We start from the raw sequence: 14,928 nt of genomic DNA, 5'->3' as shown, positions 1-14,928 counted from the left end.
TATCAAAGAATTTAAAAACCAAACATTATTGGTTTTGAAGTTATCTATGATTTGGGGTTAACCACCATTGCTCACTTCCATTTGTACAGAAAACTGAGCAAAATGTATGCTGTGGCAATTTATTATTTTTAAATGGCACCACAAAGAATTAAACAAGATTACATACACATCTGGTGAGCATGGAACAATTCAGAAATATTCCAGGACATTAAAGAAGCTCAAGATCGAAAGGGTATAGATAAAATGCTAAAATCACTCCTTTCATTGTTTTTAACCTAAGAGTTTTCAAATGGATTGAGAATAAAAAGCAGGGGGTAGCTAGGTGGTGCAGTGGATAAAGCACCGGCCCTGGATTCAGGAGGACCTGAGTTCAAATCCAGCCTTAGACACATCACACTTACTAGCTGGGTGACCCTAGGCAAGTCACTTAACTCTCATTGACCTGCCCCACCCAAAAAAAAGAATAAAAAGAAAAAATTAACAAAATTAAACTGACCAAAAAAAATTACAAGAGGATTATATGATTTTTACCTGTTCCTTGTTTAGACATCACAGCTCTAGCCAACACTGTGCCTAAGAGTTTTGATACTGCCATTCGTACATCATAATTGGAACCTTCAAATGACTTAAAACACAAAGTTGCAACACTGTCCATGTCTGTACTCCACATAAAGGTAGCCTCATTCTGAAGTTCAAGGAGACACTATACAGGAAGGAAAAGAAACAAACGAATAAGCAACATATAATTGTTTCTGAAATAAACAATGCAAAAACTCAGGGCTAACAAAACATTTTATGTCAAAAGCGCATAAATAATGACTGCAAGGGCAACATTTTAGTATTTAATAGAGGTCAAAAAGACTTTAATATATAAAGTAATGGGGCAGCTATGTGGTGCAGTGGATAGAGCACCAGCCCTGGAGTCAGAAGGACCTGAGTTCAGATCCAGCCTCAGATACTTGACACTTACTAGGGGTGTAACCCTGGGTAAGTCACTTAACTCCAATTGCCTCACCAAAAAAAACAAAAAAAAGTGTGTGTGTGTGTGTGTGTGTGTGTGTGTATGCACACACACACACACACACACACAAATATGGTGATGCCCCTGGGGGGGGAAAACCCTACTCATGACTTAGCAAGTTGTCAAAAAGTCCCTCTTTGCAATCAATCCTGTTGGTAATGAATAATTATAACACAGGTTTATTTTACTGCCTAAATATTCTAAACATATTGCCATGAAGCCACAGGTTTTAAAATGTGTCTAAAAGAATAGCCTTAAAAAAATAAAATAATAGTCTTCATTTCTACTTTGCTCATACAATTCTCAAATATGTTCAAGCAGTTAAAGAGGTAGTGGAAGGAAGGGGGATGTGGTTTTCAGATTCTTACCTTTGCAGCAGCACAGCGAACTGCCATGGACCTGTCTGTCAAACATGACCTTGCAGCTTTATAAATATCTCTGTGACAAGGGGCAGCAGCAGCTCCAAGTCCATTCAAGATATTTTGCAAACTTAACATAATCTCATAGCGACCTTGAGACTACCAAAAATGGGGGGAGATGAACAATTTTTCAAAGATAAACAAAAAACAATGATATATTAGTTTGTTAAATGTACGACTTGGTTATGAGGAGACAAACTTCATATAAAACAATAAAATTATTTTGGTATGTGCAACTAGGTGACACAGCAGACAGAATGTCAGGCCTGGAGTTAAGATGATTCATCTTCCTGAGTTCAAATCTGTCCTCAGGCATTTATTAGCTATGGGACCCTGGGTAAGTCACTTAACCCAGTTTGCCTCAGTTTTCTCATCTGTAAAATGATTTGAAGAAGGAAATGGCAAACTACTCCAGTACCTTTGCCAAGAAAACCCCAAATGGGGTCATAAGGAATCAGACATGTTGGAAAATGGCTTAACAGCCACAAAACCAAATATATATATATATATATATATATATATATATATATATATATATATATATATATATATATATATAAAAGAATTAAGAGATATTTTCAACAGAAAGGGGCCGCTAATTGGCACAGTAGAAAAAGGACTGGCCCTGGAGTCAGGAGGACCTGAGTTCAAATATGGCTTCACACACTAGTTGTGTGACCTTGGGTAAGTCACTTAACCCCCGATTGCCTCCAACAAAACAAAACAAAATATTAAAATAATTTAAAAAAAATAACAAAATAGATGAAAGGTCTTTCTTTGTAGAAACCACATTATTCTACCAAGTACTCTGATAACTTCTATATCATAAAAAGCCAAAATAAGGCCATGACCACTGTCCTAAGGGCTAGTGGATAACAAAAATGCTAAAAGAATGGAAAATTACCCTAATTTCTCTTCTATCCCTTCAAATATAAGAGGAACTTGTAGCTGATCCTACAGGTAAAAAGGAATCACATGCACACAGGCATATGCACACATCATAACTACATGCTGTAAATACATATTTATGTACTTTGTTATTTTGAGAATGCATAATGCTGTCAGTATAGTTCTATTTACCACCAACGCAGAATGCAACCTCTAATTTAGCTGGTGGTCTTTAAGAGTATCTTTGGCTAAAAATTCATCAACCAAAGTGAAGCTCTGAACTGAGTCCTTGGAAAGCATCCTACTAGAGTGTGTGCTCTATTGGCACAGCCTTTGAGAAGTTGAAAAATATATACATATACTACATACTCTGTGTGTATGTATGTATGTGTGTATATATATATATATATATATATACACATATATATGTATATTACACATTCAAATATACATAGCAAGATTTATATAGATCTGTTATAACAAAGTTTTATAGCTTTTAAACAGTCACAAAGCTTTAAAAACATTGTTTTGCTATCCTTCATTTGAACTTGTGGCTTCTTACCTCTGCACTCTTCATAGCTTTAAGTATATTCCCCACAGTATCTATAAAGGTGTTGCCCAATAGTCTCCCCAATTTCTTGTACAAAGAGCCCAGACATACCACAGCAGCACTGAAATAAAATAAAAGTGAGATTCAAGAACTGATTGTAAACATAGAAGGAAAAATCCTATAACAAAGAGTTGACTAATATGTTTTTCTAAGAGAAAAAAATGGTTTGTAATCCTTGGTGGAAATGAATTGCTGTTTATTTTCCTGTAAAATCACTTAGTAAATTGTTGCATCTTACTTAAATAGAACCAACAAACCGTATGTTCAAAGACTAAGATTAGAATCAGTCACAATTTTGAAGCTACAAGGACCCTTAGATATTATCTAGTTCAATCTTCTCATTTCACAAATAAAGAGATCTATGATTTTAAAAGTATGCAACCAATTTTCAGTTAGTACAAATTTCAGTTCTATGAACTTATGTTTCAAAGGTCCTTTTCCTGTGGTATCATTAAATTGCAGAAAAAGCAACAGACCAGAAGCCAGGAGACCAGAATTTTAGTGTTGGCTCTGATTCTACCTAACACTATGATCTTGGCCAAGTCAAAATCAATGTGAGTCTCAGTTTATTCATCTATAATTGGAGGACATTAGGATAAATTATCTCAAAATTATCTTCTAGCTCACAAAATTATAAAAGTCTATGTGTAAAATAATTACACAGTAATACAGAGTACACTTCATTTCTTAGGTGGTCAACCAAAATTGGCCTTTAATGTAAACTGAAAGAAAAATAAGAAGTTGGTGAGAACTTCATGTTAATTATTTGTAAAATCTAAGAGTTGTCTGGGAAAAGATTCTGTAATAAATTCTATATTTTCTGGTAACTACAATAGCAAACAATTTAAAATAATTCTTCCACTTTAATAATTCCTCATAATTTCTCTGGTTGGCGGAGAAGGGCAGGAATCAGTGGAGTGATCAACTGTTCATTTGTAGAAACCTTTCTTTTAGCCATTAGGATGTAATTTGTTGAAACCAAGAAAATAATTTACTAAATGGAAACTATTATTCTAAAAGACTTACTGTCCTTCCAATATATGAGCAACTTACCCCAAACATTCCTTCCCCGAGAAATCAGCTGAGTATTTTAAGTGCTATACAAATTTAGCAAATCCAGATTTCACACGTCATTCAAATATGTTAGACACAATATAAGAAAATAGATCATTGTCTGAACTTTTGAATAAAGTCAATGAAATATTTAAGCAACTTCTTTCTTTTTAAAAAGAATGTAAATTTGCATTTGTATTTAGTTTTGAATTCGTTCTTCAATCAACAATTTTCAAACAAATTTAGGCATTTCACAAAACATAACAAACACTATTATTCTGTTTTATGTTGTTTAATATTCAACTTACAGTTTTGTGGGAAGATAACTTGGAGAATCATCTTTACTACGAATGAGTTCATTACATTTATCAATTGTTTGATAAACAGAAAATGTATCTCCAATACTATACAGGATAGCTAGGTTCTCAGCAAGAAGCTTTCGGGTAGGTGGCCCTGGAGAGCTATTTAATAAAGATATGAGCTGCTCAACGATCCTCTTCTGTTTCTCCCTTATGTCAGCCTATAAATGAATTTAACAAAAAACAATTCAAAGTCAACATAACAGTATTTAAATTTCTTGTATTTTTCTTAATTCAGTATCTTTAACTCAGTATATAGTATATATAGTAAATATATAGTAAAAAGCCAAATTATTTTGCTTATGAAACAAAGTAATTTTGTTATACTTTTACTCTTAAGAGATTCTTCTCTCCCCTAGCCCATTCCCACATATACCCATAAGCACTTTCTGATATATTAGCTATCATTCTTTGTGACCTGTTAATACATTGTTATGGACCCCATTTTTGCTAAACAAGTCATTTTAACATTTGAAATGTAACATATTCTTACTAGAATAATTTATCTACTATGAAGTCTATGCCTACTCTTTTCTTCCTGTTTGCATTTGTGATATCAAAAATGGTCTAAGTAGAGAAGGCCCTGTGTAGTTGCCCACAGTATAACTTCAAAGACAACAAGAAGGCCCTGCTACTTAAAGAAAGCTCTCTACTTGCTAAGTGGAAGCTTGAAATTCTACAATTATAAATTTATTCCCTTGGTTTAAGGTATTTCACCTCTGGTAAAAATGTAGTTACAATAGCTGAAGTCTTACCGATCATTTAGATCTTAATGTGAATTAACTTATTAGGTCCTTTCTAAGAAAAGAATTTGTTAAGGACATTGGAGAGAAAAAATAGAGGACAAAGGCGATAGTATCAAGGGGTAAAATAACAGAAGAGGGAGATTGAGGCATAGGACTATTTCCACCTGCTGTAGACTCTGAATAAGGCTGAAAGCAGCCTTCAATAATCAGTTTGGCTTCCTAACCACCCATTTTAAGAAATAATTTCAGTTATTTGGAGTCAGTTTAATTTATATCTTTTGAAAGCTTTTTGTAATCTTATTCTTCTGATGTTCTTTTATGCTAAACAGAGATACAGACCTTAATGTAACAAAGAGAGGTATTTTGGCACACAGTTGTGAAATGGTCCACCCTTCTCGAAAGTAATTTGGAACTATACGAAAAAAGTCACTAAATTGTGACCGGGGCGGGGGGGGGGGGGGGGCAGCGGCAGCAAGGTGATGCAGTAGATAAAGCACCAGCCCTGGATTCAGGAGGACCTGTGTTCAAATCTAGCCTCAGACACTTGACACACTTACTAGCTGTATGACCCTAGGCAAGTCACTTAACCCTCATTGCCCCACCAAAAAAAAAAACTGTGACCCATAAATACAATTACTAGGCACATACATCAAAGAAGGGAAAGAAGGGGAAAAAAGAAAGAACTTACATTTATAACATTTATAGCAGTACTTTTTGTTGTGGCAAAGAATTGGAAACTAATGGGAAAAGAGATGAACTGTGGTCTATCAATGTAATGAAATATTACTGTGCCATACAAAATTATGAGACACACAATAGCTTGGAAGGCCTTGTATGTACTTATGAAGAATGAAATGAGTAGAACCAGGAAAATGGTTTATACAATGACTGACTACAACAATGTAAAGGAAAACACTGGTCAGGCTTAAGAACTCTCATCTGAATACCTCAGTGATGTGATGAACAATCATGACTCTGTAAGAATGATCATGATTCCCTTCTCTTGGCAGAGAGTGATGGACTAGAGATGAAGAATACAAGATGAAAGACATATATTTTTAGACAAGGCCAATGTGAATTTGTTTTGTGTGACTGGACTTATTTGTTACAAGGGAGGGCTATTTTTTTTGGTGGGGGAAGAAAGTTGGGTGGGAAGTAGGATGTACTATTAGTAACACCAAAAAAGGAAGAAATGAAAGGGAGTCAATAAAGCATTAAAAAATAAAACAGAAGAGAGATGAAGAAAGATCAGAACAAACTAACAGGAAGTGAAGGGGAAAGAGGGACTGAGGGGAGGAATAAGCATCTATATAGCACACAACAGGTATGGGGCTGTGCTAAGCATATGACAAATATCATCTCATTTCATCCTCACAACAATCCTGCAAAAAAGTAGGTGCTATTATTATTATTCCCATTTTTCAGTAGAGGAAACTAAGACAAGCAGGATAAGAGACTTGCCCAAGGTCACACAGCTAGGGAGTATCTGAAGCTGCATTTGAACTCAGGTCTTCCTGACTTCAGCAAGTCCCAGAGCTCTATTTACTGTGCCACCTAGCTGGCTCTATTAAAAGAAACTACCATGTTAAAATTTAAATCTACCCCCAAAATACCCAAATTATATATGGTTTTGAATGCAGTCTTTTTAATGATCTTTTTATATGGAAATATCCATGCTTGTTAATGTTTGTCAAGTTCATAATTTAAAAAAAAAAAAGGAAAATTGGGGCATCTAGGTGGCGCAGTGGATAAAGCACTGGCCTTGGATTCAGGAGGACCTGAGTTCAAATCCAGCTTCAGACACTTGACACTTAACTAGCGGTGTGACCCTGGGCAAGTCACTTAACCCCCATTGCCCTGCAAAAAAAACACAAAAACTATAGGCCAATATTCTTAACAAATACCAACATTAAAAATACTAATACTTGCAAATAAAATATAGTGGTATATAAAAAAAAGTTTCCATTGTGACCCGGTAGGATTTGTAAATGGAATGCAACAGGATGGGTTTAATATTAGGAAAAGTAATATAATAAGTCTTACTGACAAGAGAAAAAAATAAAGAATGTACAATTATATTATATTATTTCACACAGAAAAAGGCTTTGTTAAACTATAAAACTCTTGCTTAAATGCTGAAAACATTTTACAATATGCAAACAGAAGGATCTTCCATGTGATCAAAAATGTCATATCCAAAAAAGAAATACTAGAAGCATTCCTATTAAAATATCCTGCACTATCTATTTGTTCAAGTGTCTTTATAATAAGACTTTTGGGAGATGCAAGTCACAAATCATATTAATTTTTTAAATAAAATTTTAAAATTTTGGTTTATTCCTTTCTACCTTTTTATAAAACAAACCACTTACTAATCACAATATAAAAATGAATTTCTTTTCATGGGAGAAAAATAATGACTATATTGTCACAAAGAGTTTTAATAAAATCTATCTTCTAAAAATACTTTAAGACATATTCAGAGCTGCCACTACGGAGAGAAATAAGTAGTTGGGTAACATCCTGGCACCATTAGGAATCCCTTCTTTTTCTAGCCAATTCACTAGATACTTATATTATTAATATAAAAATCCTAACAAGTGGCTGTGGTTCTAAGTTTACATGACCATGAGTTAGTTAACAGTAAGAAAAATCAAGAAAGGAATAGCTTGAAACTTGCAAAAAAATAACTATTTTCTTAATTTTACCTACCCTGTTGGTTGCTAGTAAAAGCTTCTCTAAAAATTTCAACCACTCAAAAACAAACTCTGCCTTCTGAACTTCTCCAAGTTGATTATATGCTTCTTCATTCAGCAATAAGCTGTGAGCCAGTTCCATTCCTTGTAATTTATTTCCTTCTTTATAAACCACAGTTGAAAATTGGTGAAGTGACAGTCAGGATTCTTCTCATTACAATTCAATTAGTAGACTTAAACACAAGTATCTGTAGTAAAAGAAAATAATGCATTTTTAAGGAAGAAAACATAACTTAGGTTTTATGTGAAGAATGAACTTTTTTAAAGTAATAAATCTTTTTATTTATAGTTTGTGGTTCCAATTTTTATCCCTCCTTTCTTCCCTCTCTCCCCTCCCTGAAGCGGTAAACAATCAGATATGGGTTATACATGTATGATTATGTAAAACATTACCACATTAGTAATTTTGTATAAGAAAACTTGAAAGAAAAAAATGAAAGTGAAAAATAGCATGCTTCGGTCTGCGTTCCATAAATGTCAGTTCTTTCTTTGGACAGTATGTTTCATCAATAGTCCTCTGGGATTGTCTTAGATCATTCTATTGTTGAGAATAGTTAAGTTTTTCACAGTTCTTCATCAAACAATATTGCTGTCTCTGTGCACAATGTTCTCTTAGTTCTGCTCTTTTCACTATACACAAGTTCATACAAGTCTTTTCAGGTTTTTCTGAAATCATCCTGCTTGTCATTTCTTATAGCACAATAAATAATATTCCATCACCATCATATACCACAGTTTGTTTAGTCTTTCCCCAATTGATGGGCATTTCCTTGATTTGCAATTCTTAGCCACCACAAAAAGAGCTGATATAAGTGGTATTGCTGGATCAAAGGGTATGCACAGTTCTACTGCCCTTTGGGCATAATTCCAAATTGTTCTCCAAATGGTTGGATCTTTTCATAACTCCACCAACAGAAGATTACTGTCCCAGCTTTTTATATATTTGCCACTCTGACAAGTGTGAGGTGATACCTCAGAGTTGTTTTAATTTGCATTTCTCATCATTAGTGATCTAGAGCATTCTTTCATATGATTATGGATAGCTTTGATTTATTTATTTGAAAACTGCCTGTTCATATCCTTTGACCATTTATCAATTGGAGAATGACTTGCATTTTTATAAATCTGAATTAGTTCTCTATATAATTGAGAAATGAGGCCTTTATCAGAGATATTTGTTAATAATGAACATCTTAAGAAGGCAGAAAGCATCTAATGTAAATAACCTTTAAAGTGGATTCATAAATTTGTAAAAATCACAAGAAATTTAATTTGTGTTTTTTAATAATTGACCAATAAACATTTATTAAGTGCCTACTATGTACCAGGCACAGTGCTAAATATTAAGGATACAAATGGAGGCAAAAGACAGTCTCTGCCTTCAAGAAGCTCACAATATAACAGCAAAAGACAACAAACAAATATAGACATACAAGCTATATACAGGAGAAACAGAAAATAATTAACTGAGAAAATGCACTAGAATTAAGAGGGGTTGGGAAAGGCTTCCTGTAGAAGCTGGGCTATAATTGGGACAAAGAGGAGGAGAGGGAACTCAGTAGGCAGAGATAAGGAGAAAGAGCATAATTTTGAAATAATAACAATAGCAATAACAATTTACTTCCATAGCTCTTAGGTTTAAAAAGCACTTCCTATGACAATCTTATTTCTATTTCTTAGATAAAGAAACAGAGAGGATGAGAGGTAACAAGATATGCTCACATAGCTGTTATATATCAGAATCTTGATTAGAACCTAGGTCCTTTGACATCATGTATAGTACTTTTTCCACTATTCCATGATGCCTCATAGAGATATCATCAATATAAAAGCTCTGGCATCATATAAACAAAGAGCTAGCCAGTGCACCTTTTCAATAATGTGAAAACAGTAGATCTAAATGGTAACGCTAGTATAAGAGAAAACAGTTAAGTTTCATAATAATCCATACATTTTGAATGGTTCCAGAAAGGTTATCTTTGTTAAAGAAATCTATTCTTTGTTTTCCTTTTAATTTTCTTTGCCACTAAAAGGCTAGAGCCTCAAATTCTGGTAAAATATTTCCAAAAGTTCTCTTTTCCTTCTCAAGTTATTTGAAGGAATGAATAAATCACATAAATTTGTGATAAATTCAATAAAAACCAGAGAAATAGATATGAATTATATACAATACAAAAACTAAGTTTACATTTACAATTCATGGCTGTGTGGGAAAAAATAATTTCACTATCTCTGAGAAAATCTTAAGGACTATAGGACGTCAAAATTGGACCAAAAGCAAATTACCCTTTTTAGAGGTCATCAAGCCTGCTGAAGAGACATTTTTTCCCTCTGCATCAGCAAGACTGTGGTGTAAAATGATCTATCAAAGAGCAAAATGGGTAATACAATGCAATGATAAATAATTTAGTATGAAGTTTGACATCATAGGCATGACAGAAAATTATCTTGAATACCATAAATATATTTTGTATATAACTCATTCCCAAAAGAATACACTAATCACTGATACACTATATGCAATATAAATGTATTGAGAGCTTGTACACTCATATATATATATATATATATATATATATATATATATATATATATATATATATGAACAATGTTTTTAAAAATAAGCCATATAATTTTACAAATGAAGATAAACCTGCTCTTAAAATCACTATTTACTTCAAATCTTATAGGATATAACATGAGTATATACATACATATATACATGTATGTATACACACATATATATGAGAGAAAGAGTGTCAATGCCACCCGTTTTGTTAATATAATCTTAACTTGTATATAAACATTCATGGGACACACTAGAGGAATAGCTTCACCTTCCCTATTGGGAGCAAAAGGTTTCTTCACTTCTGCTATTTAGTTATGAACATCTCTGCCTAGAACCTTTATCATTCTCACCTAATGCATAATTTCTGCTCCTCATAAATAGCTCTGCAAAAACTTAGAGGAAAAAACCCTCAGCTTTTGACTATTTCAAAGATCCCAACATACAAACTTCCACAATCTCATGTTATTTGATAAGAATTAATATGCTGAAATGTTCAATGGAAAAATAAATACAAATACAACTTCTAATATTTAAAGAATTACGGGGGGCAGCTAGATGGAGCAGTGGATAGAGCACCTGCCCTGGATTCAGGAGTACCTGAGTTCAAATCTGGCCTCAGACACTTAACACTTACTAGATGTGTGACCCTGGGCAAGTCACTTAACCACAATTGCCCCGCAAAAAAAAAAAAAAAAAAGAATTACGATAGGACTGAAGACAGGCATTTCTGTTATTTTTCTTCTATTTGTTAACTGAAATATTTTGTTTTGACACAACACACATACCTCATACGACACCAAAATAAATTCACTTACAAAACACATTTATCCAAATGTTTATCAGCTGTGAAGAGAAAAAGGAGGGATGTGTACCTTTACCTATTAAAGTACAATACTAACACTGAACACTATATTTAATCAGATGTGTTGCCTCCTTTATTTAATTTGTTGACACTGTTGTAGTCATTGTGCTTCAAGTTATGCTTTCTTTACTTTGAATCCTTTCCTTTAAGTCTTCTCCAGTTTATGTACTTAGGTTCACTGAATACTAGATTATTATGTACATTTGTTTCTAAGTTTTGATTTCACCAATCTGCTTTTCTACTTCTAATCTAGAATCTTCATAATGTTTCATTACAACTTAGAGGGCAACCTTGGAATTTTGAAGGCTAGGCCAGAAGAATGCAATCTATGGAAGGTTCTACCATGTTAGAAATAGTTACGGCACCCATAAGAAACCAAATTTTTTCTTTTAAGAATCCATATTATTATTATTGTTATTATTATTATTATTATTATTTTGGCCATGGCATGAAGCAAAGTCCTATGTGGCAGCCTTCTGCATTAGCAATTACAGTGGTAAAGTGGCAGGAAAGGGAACAAAGGAGGCTAAGAGTCACAATTTTCAGACTATCTAAAAGTTTCAATTTGATTACTGGTATTCTCATTTGAGATATTTGTCCAATGACCAGTGAGTGGATATATTACTTGATGTCTTGAACCATATGAACATTGACATTCTTCCTATAAAGGAAACTGGAAGAAGGAAGTTGCAGCTAAATGGGAGAATGGCTCATAGGTGGCATAGGCAGAGTAGGTTGTATTATATTATATGCACAGTGACTATAAAAATATTATTTGATGATGAGCAGAATGCTATCAGAAAACCCTGGAAAGACCTACATAAGCTGATGCAGAGTGAAGTGTACTGTATACAAAAGTAACAGTGATTTTATAAGATGATCAGCTGGGAAGCATGTGGTTATTTTCAGCAATGCAATGATCCAAGACAACGCTGAAGGATTTATGAAAAATGCAATCCATCTACAGAGAAAGAACTGATGGTATCTGAATACAGATTGAAGCATAATTTTTTTGTTAGTTCCTTTATCTGAAGTTTTGTGTTTGTTTTCTTTCACAACCTGGCTAATGTGGAAATGTTTTGCGTGACTATTCATGTATAACTTATATTGAATTGCTTGAGTTCTTGGGGGTGGAGTGGAAGATAATTTGGAACACAAAGTTTTTTAAAAGTTGATGTCAAAATTTGTTTTTACATGAAATTTGGGAAAATAAAAATTCTAAATAAAGAAAAAAAGAATAGTATTTGAGGGGAAATTTGGATACTATATATTGCAGTACTGCTGATAAGCATTTGTAAAAAGATCCTCATAACACCATAATGATCTTTGCATGATGATGGTTGCAGTTTATCCATGGTAGAAAAGGCACACTAAAGATGAGAAAAGGAACCAGACTAGGGGAAAACATATATAAAGGAGAATGACACAGTGCTGGAGGTGATACAATTGCAAGGGCATTAAGGCACCAATTCAAAAGGTATTTAAAGAAAAGAAGGTAATAATGGCATGGAAAGAAATAACAGGCATTAATATTCTAGAAAGGGATAGGGGGCAGCTAGGTGGTGCAGTGGATAAAGCACTGGCCCTGGATTCAGGAGGACCTGAGTTCAAATCTGGCCTCAGACACTTGACATTTACTGGCTGTGTGACCCTGAGTAAGTCACTTAACCCTCATTGCCTCGTAAAAAAAAAAGGGGGGGGGGACCACAAAGTAAACATCTCTATGAGGGTCATCTATGCATGAATTGAGGGCATCCTCAATGAAGGTGTTAGTAGGAAACAGACTTTTGATGAGTGATATTCAACAATGGACAATAAATTCATCATATCACAAATAACTGAAGGGATAGGGATGGAGACTAAACTTGTAACTTCATTATTATAAATAGTTTCCCACTGAGGAAATGCCCTTTACCAACATAAGTTAGCACCTTCTCTCTAAAAAAGTCTGAGAGTTGCCTAAAGCAAAGCTTCTTAAACTCCGGATTATGACCCCAAGGGGTCACATAACTGAATGTGGGGGGTTGTGAAAAATTTGGCAGTAAATGTCAGATTTGTATACCTATTTTATATACCTATATACCAGGGGTCATGTAAAAATTTCTTAGGCAAAAAGGGGTTGCAAATGGAAAAAGTTTAAGAAGCCCTCATCTAGAGTACTGAGTTCAAAGCCACAAAGACAGTATATATCAGAGGCAGGACTTAAACCTAGGTCTTCTTGGCTTTGATTACACTACACCACCTTTAAGTGAAAGATGAAAGAAGTCTAATAATCCCACTAATTACAAAAAAAAAAAAAGGCATTTGATTTGGTAGAATAAAATGCTGCCTTATAGGCTCTTTTATACAGCAAGCCATCTTTCATCAATACATAAAGATCATTCAGGATTCCTTGGAAGACAACAGCAGAAATAAACCTATTCTATGACCCTCTGAAAATAAACACCAAGTAAAGCATAAAACAGGGAGCTATGTGCTTGCCAACGGTATTAACGATTGTAACAGAGCAGATACAGAGCCAAGTGAAGGTCAGTGAGGGATTCCCTATACATAGGGAGGTCCTCCAAATGTTCAACATCATGGATGACATCGTGTTGATTATTTCAAGCCCTACGATATTGCAGAGCCTCTTGAAATAAATCGGTAATCATTCAAAGGAGTTTAGCCTGTCCACATATACAAGAAAGACCAAGTGGATGAAGAATACCTATTGCCCAGATTTCAACATGTATTTGGATGGTCACCCTATAGAGTTTGTCTGACAGTTTGTATATCTGGGACAACACAATTAGCTGGGCTAAGAGTTGAAAAGGAGAAAAACGGGGTTGTTCTGGGTAAACTGTAAAGCTCATTTATTAATCCCAAACTTACTTGAAAGCAGAAGCCAATCTTTTTGATGGCAACAGTTTATTGAACATTGCCCTAAAAGTAGTAAAAGTAAATATAGCACAGAGGGAAATGGAGAAGTTCTTGGTAGGTGTAATCAATGAGGAACTTCAGAATAAAAAGAAGTCACACAAGATGGGCAAGCATAGGTATGTTGCAATCTGTATCATTAGTGGAAATTCCCAAACTGATGGGATCACAAATCCAATGGAGTATTTGAGAATACCTCCACAATTTCATTATGGCAAGACCATCCTGAGTTCTCAAAGGCCATGTCAATGAAACACAAGTCTGACAGGTTGTAAACCAAGCTGAATATAGTCCTAAAAATAGGGTGAATTTGTGGCTTAGCTAATCCAGAAAGGCTCACCACAAGTAGGCTGTCCATATGGTGATTAATTCTTTGACTTTAGCAAACAATGAAATAAAGAACAATACAAAATGTCCCATGGTTTTGTAAAGTGTATTTCTGCTTCTTCAGTGGTGGGTGGAGTGGTTGAAAACAGAACAAAGATGTTAAGAATCACAGAGATTTTAGACTACCTATAAATGTTAATTTAGATGTTGGCACTCTAAATATGAGATCCTTCTTCATTGCCAACCAGTGAAGATACTACTGACGGAATCGAATAGTATCAATCTTGCATTTGAGATATAAATTTAATCAGAGGAAAGGAGGAAGATGCAGTTAAATCAAAGGATGGCTCACATGTTCTAGTAAAGGCACTGATAGAATTGGCTTCATTGTAGTACCCCCAA

The 14,928-nt window shown here is 34.2% G+C and overlaps 1 protein-coding gene across 1 annotated transcript in view; it reads right to left on the bottom strand.

Annotated features, from left to right (window-relative positions):
- HEATR5A (HEAT repeat containing 5A) overlaps positions 1 to 14,928 on the bottom strand; it is a 174,073-nt gene that overhangs the window by 128,492 nt on the left and 30,653 nt on the right. The window contains exons 2-6 of the mRNA XM_043988253.1: positions 7,809 to 8,040; positions 4,300 to 4,511; positions 2,891 to 2,999; positions 1,390 to 1,539; positions 532 to 703 (exon numbers count right to left, since the gene is read on the bottom strand). Of these exons, the coding sequence (XP_043844188.1) occupies positions 532 to 703; positions 1,390 to 1,539; positions 2,891 to 2,999; positions 4,300 to 4,511; positions 7,809 to 7,934 (769 nt within the window). The 5' untranslated portion in view covers positions 7,935 to 8,040. The remainder of the gene's footprint in view (positions 1 to 531; positions 704 to 1,389; positions 1,540 to 2,890; positions 3,000 to 4,299; positions 4,512 to 7,808; positions 8,041 to 14,928) is intronic.

The sequence above is a fragment of the Dromiciops gliroides genome, chromosome 2 (genome assembly GCF_019393635.1).
Source record: "Dromiciops gliroides isolate mDroGli1 chromosome 2, mDroGli1.pri, whole genome shotgun sequence".
NCBI classification, from domain to species: Eukaryota; Metazoa; Chordata; class Mammalia; order Microbiotheria; family Microbiotheriidae; genus Dromiciops; species Dromiciops gliroides.
Note: the sequence above shows the minus strand (reverse complement) of the source record. Positions and strands in the feature narration are given on the sequence as shown.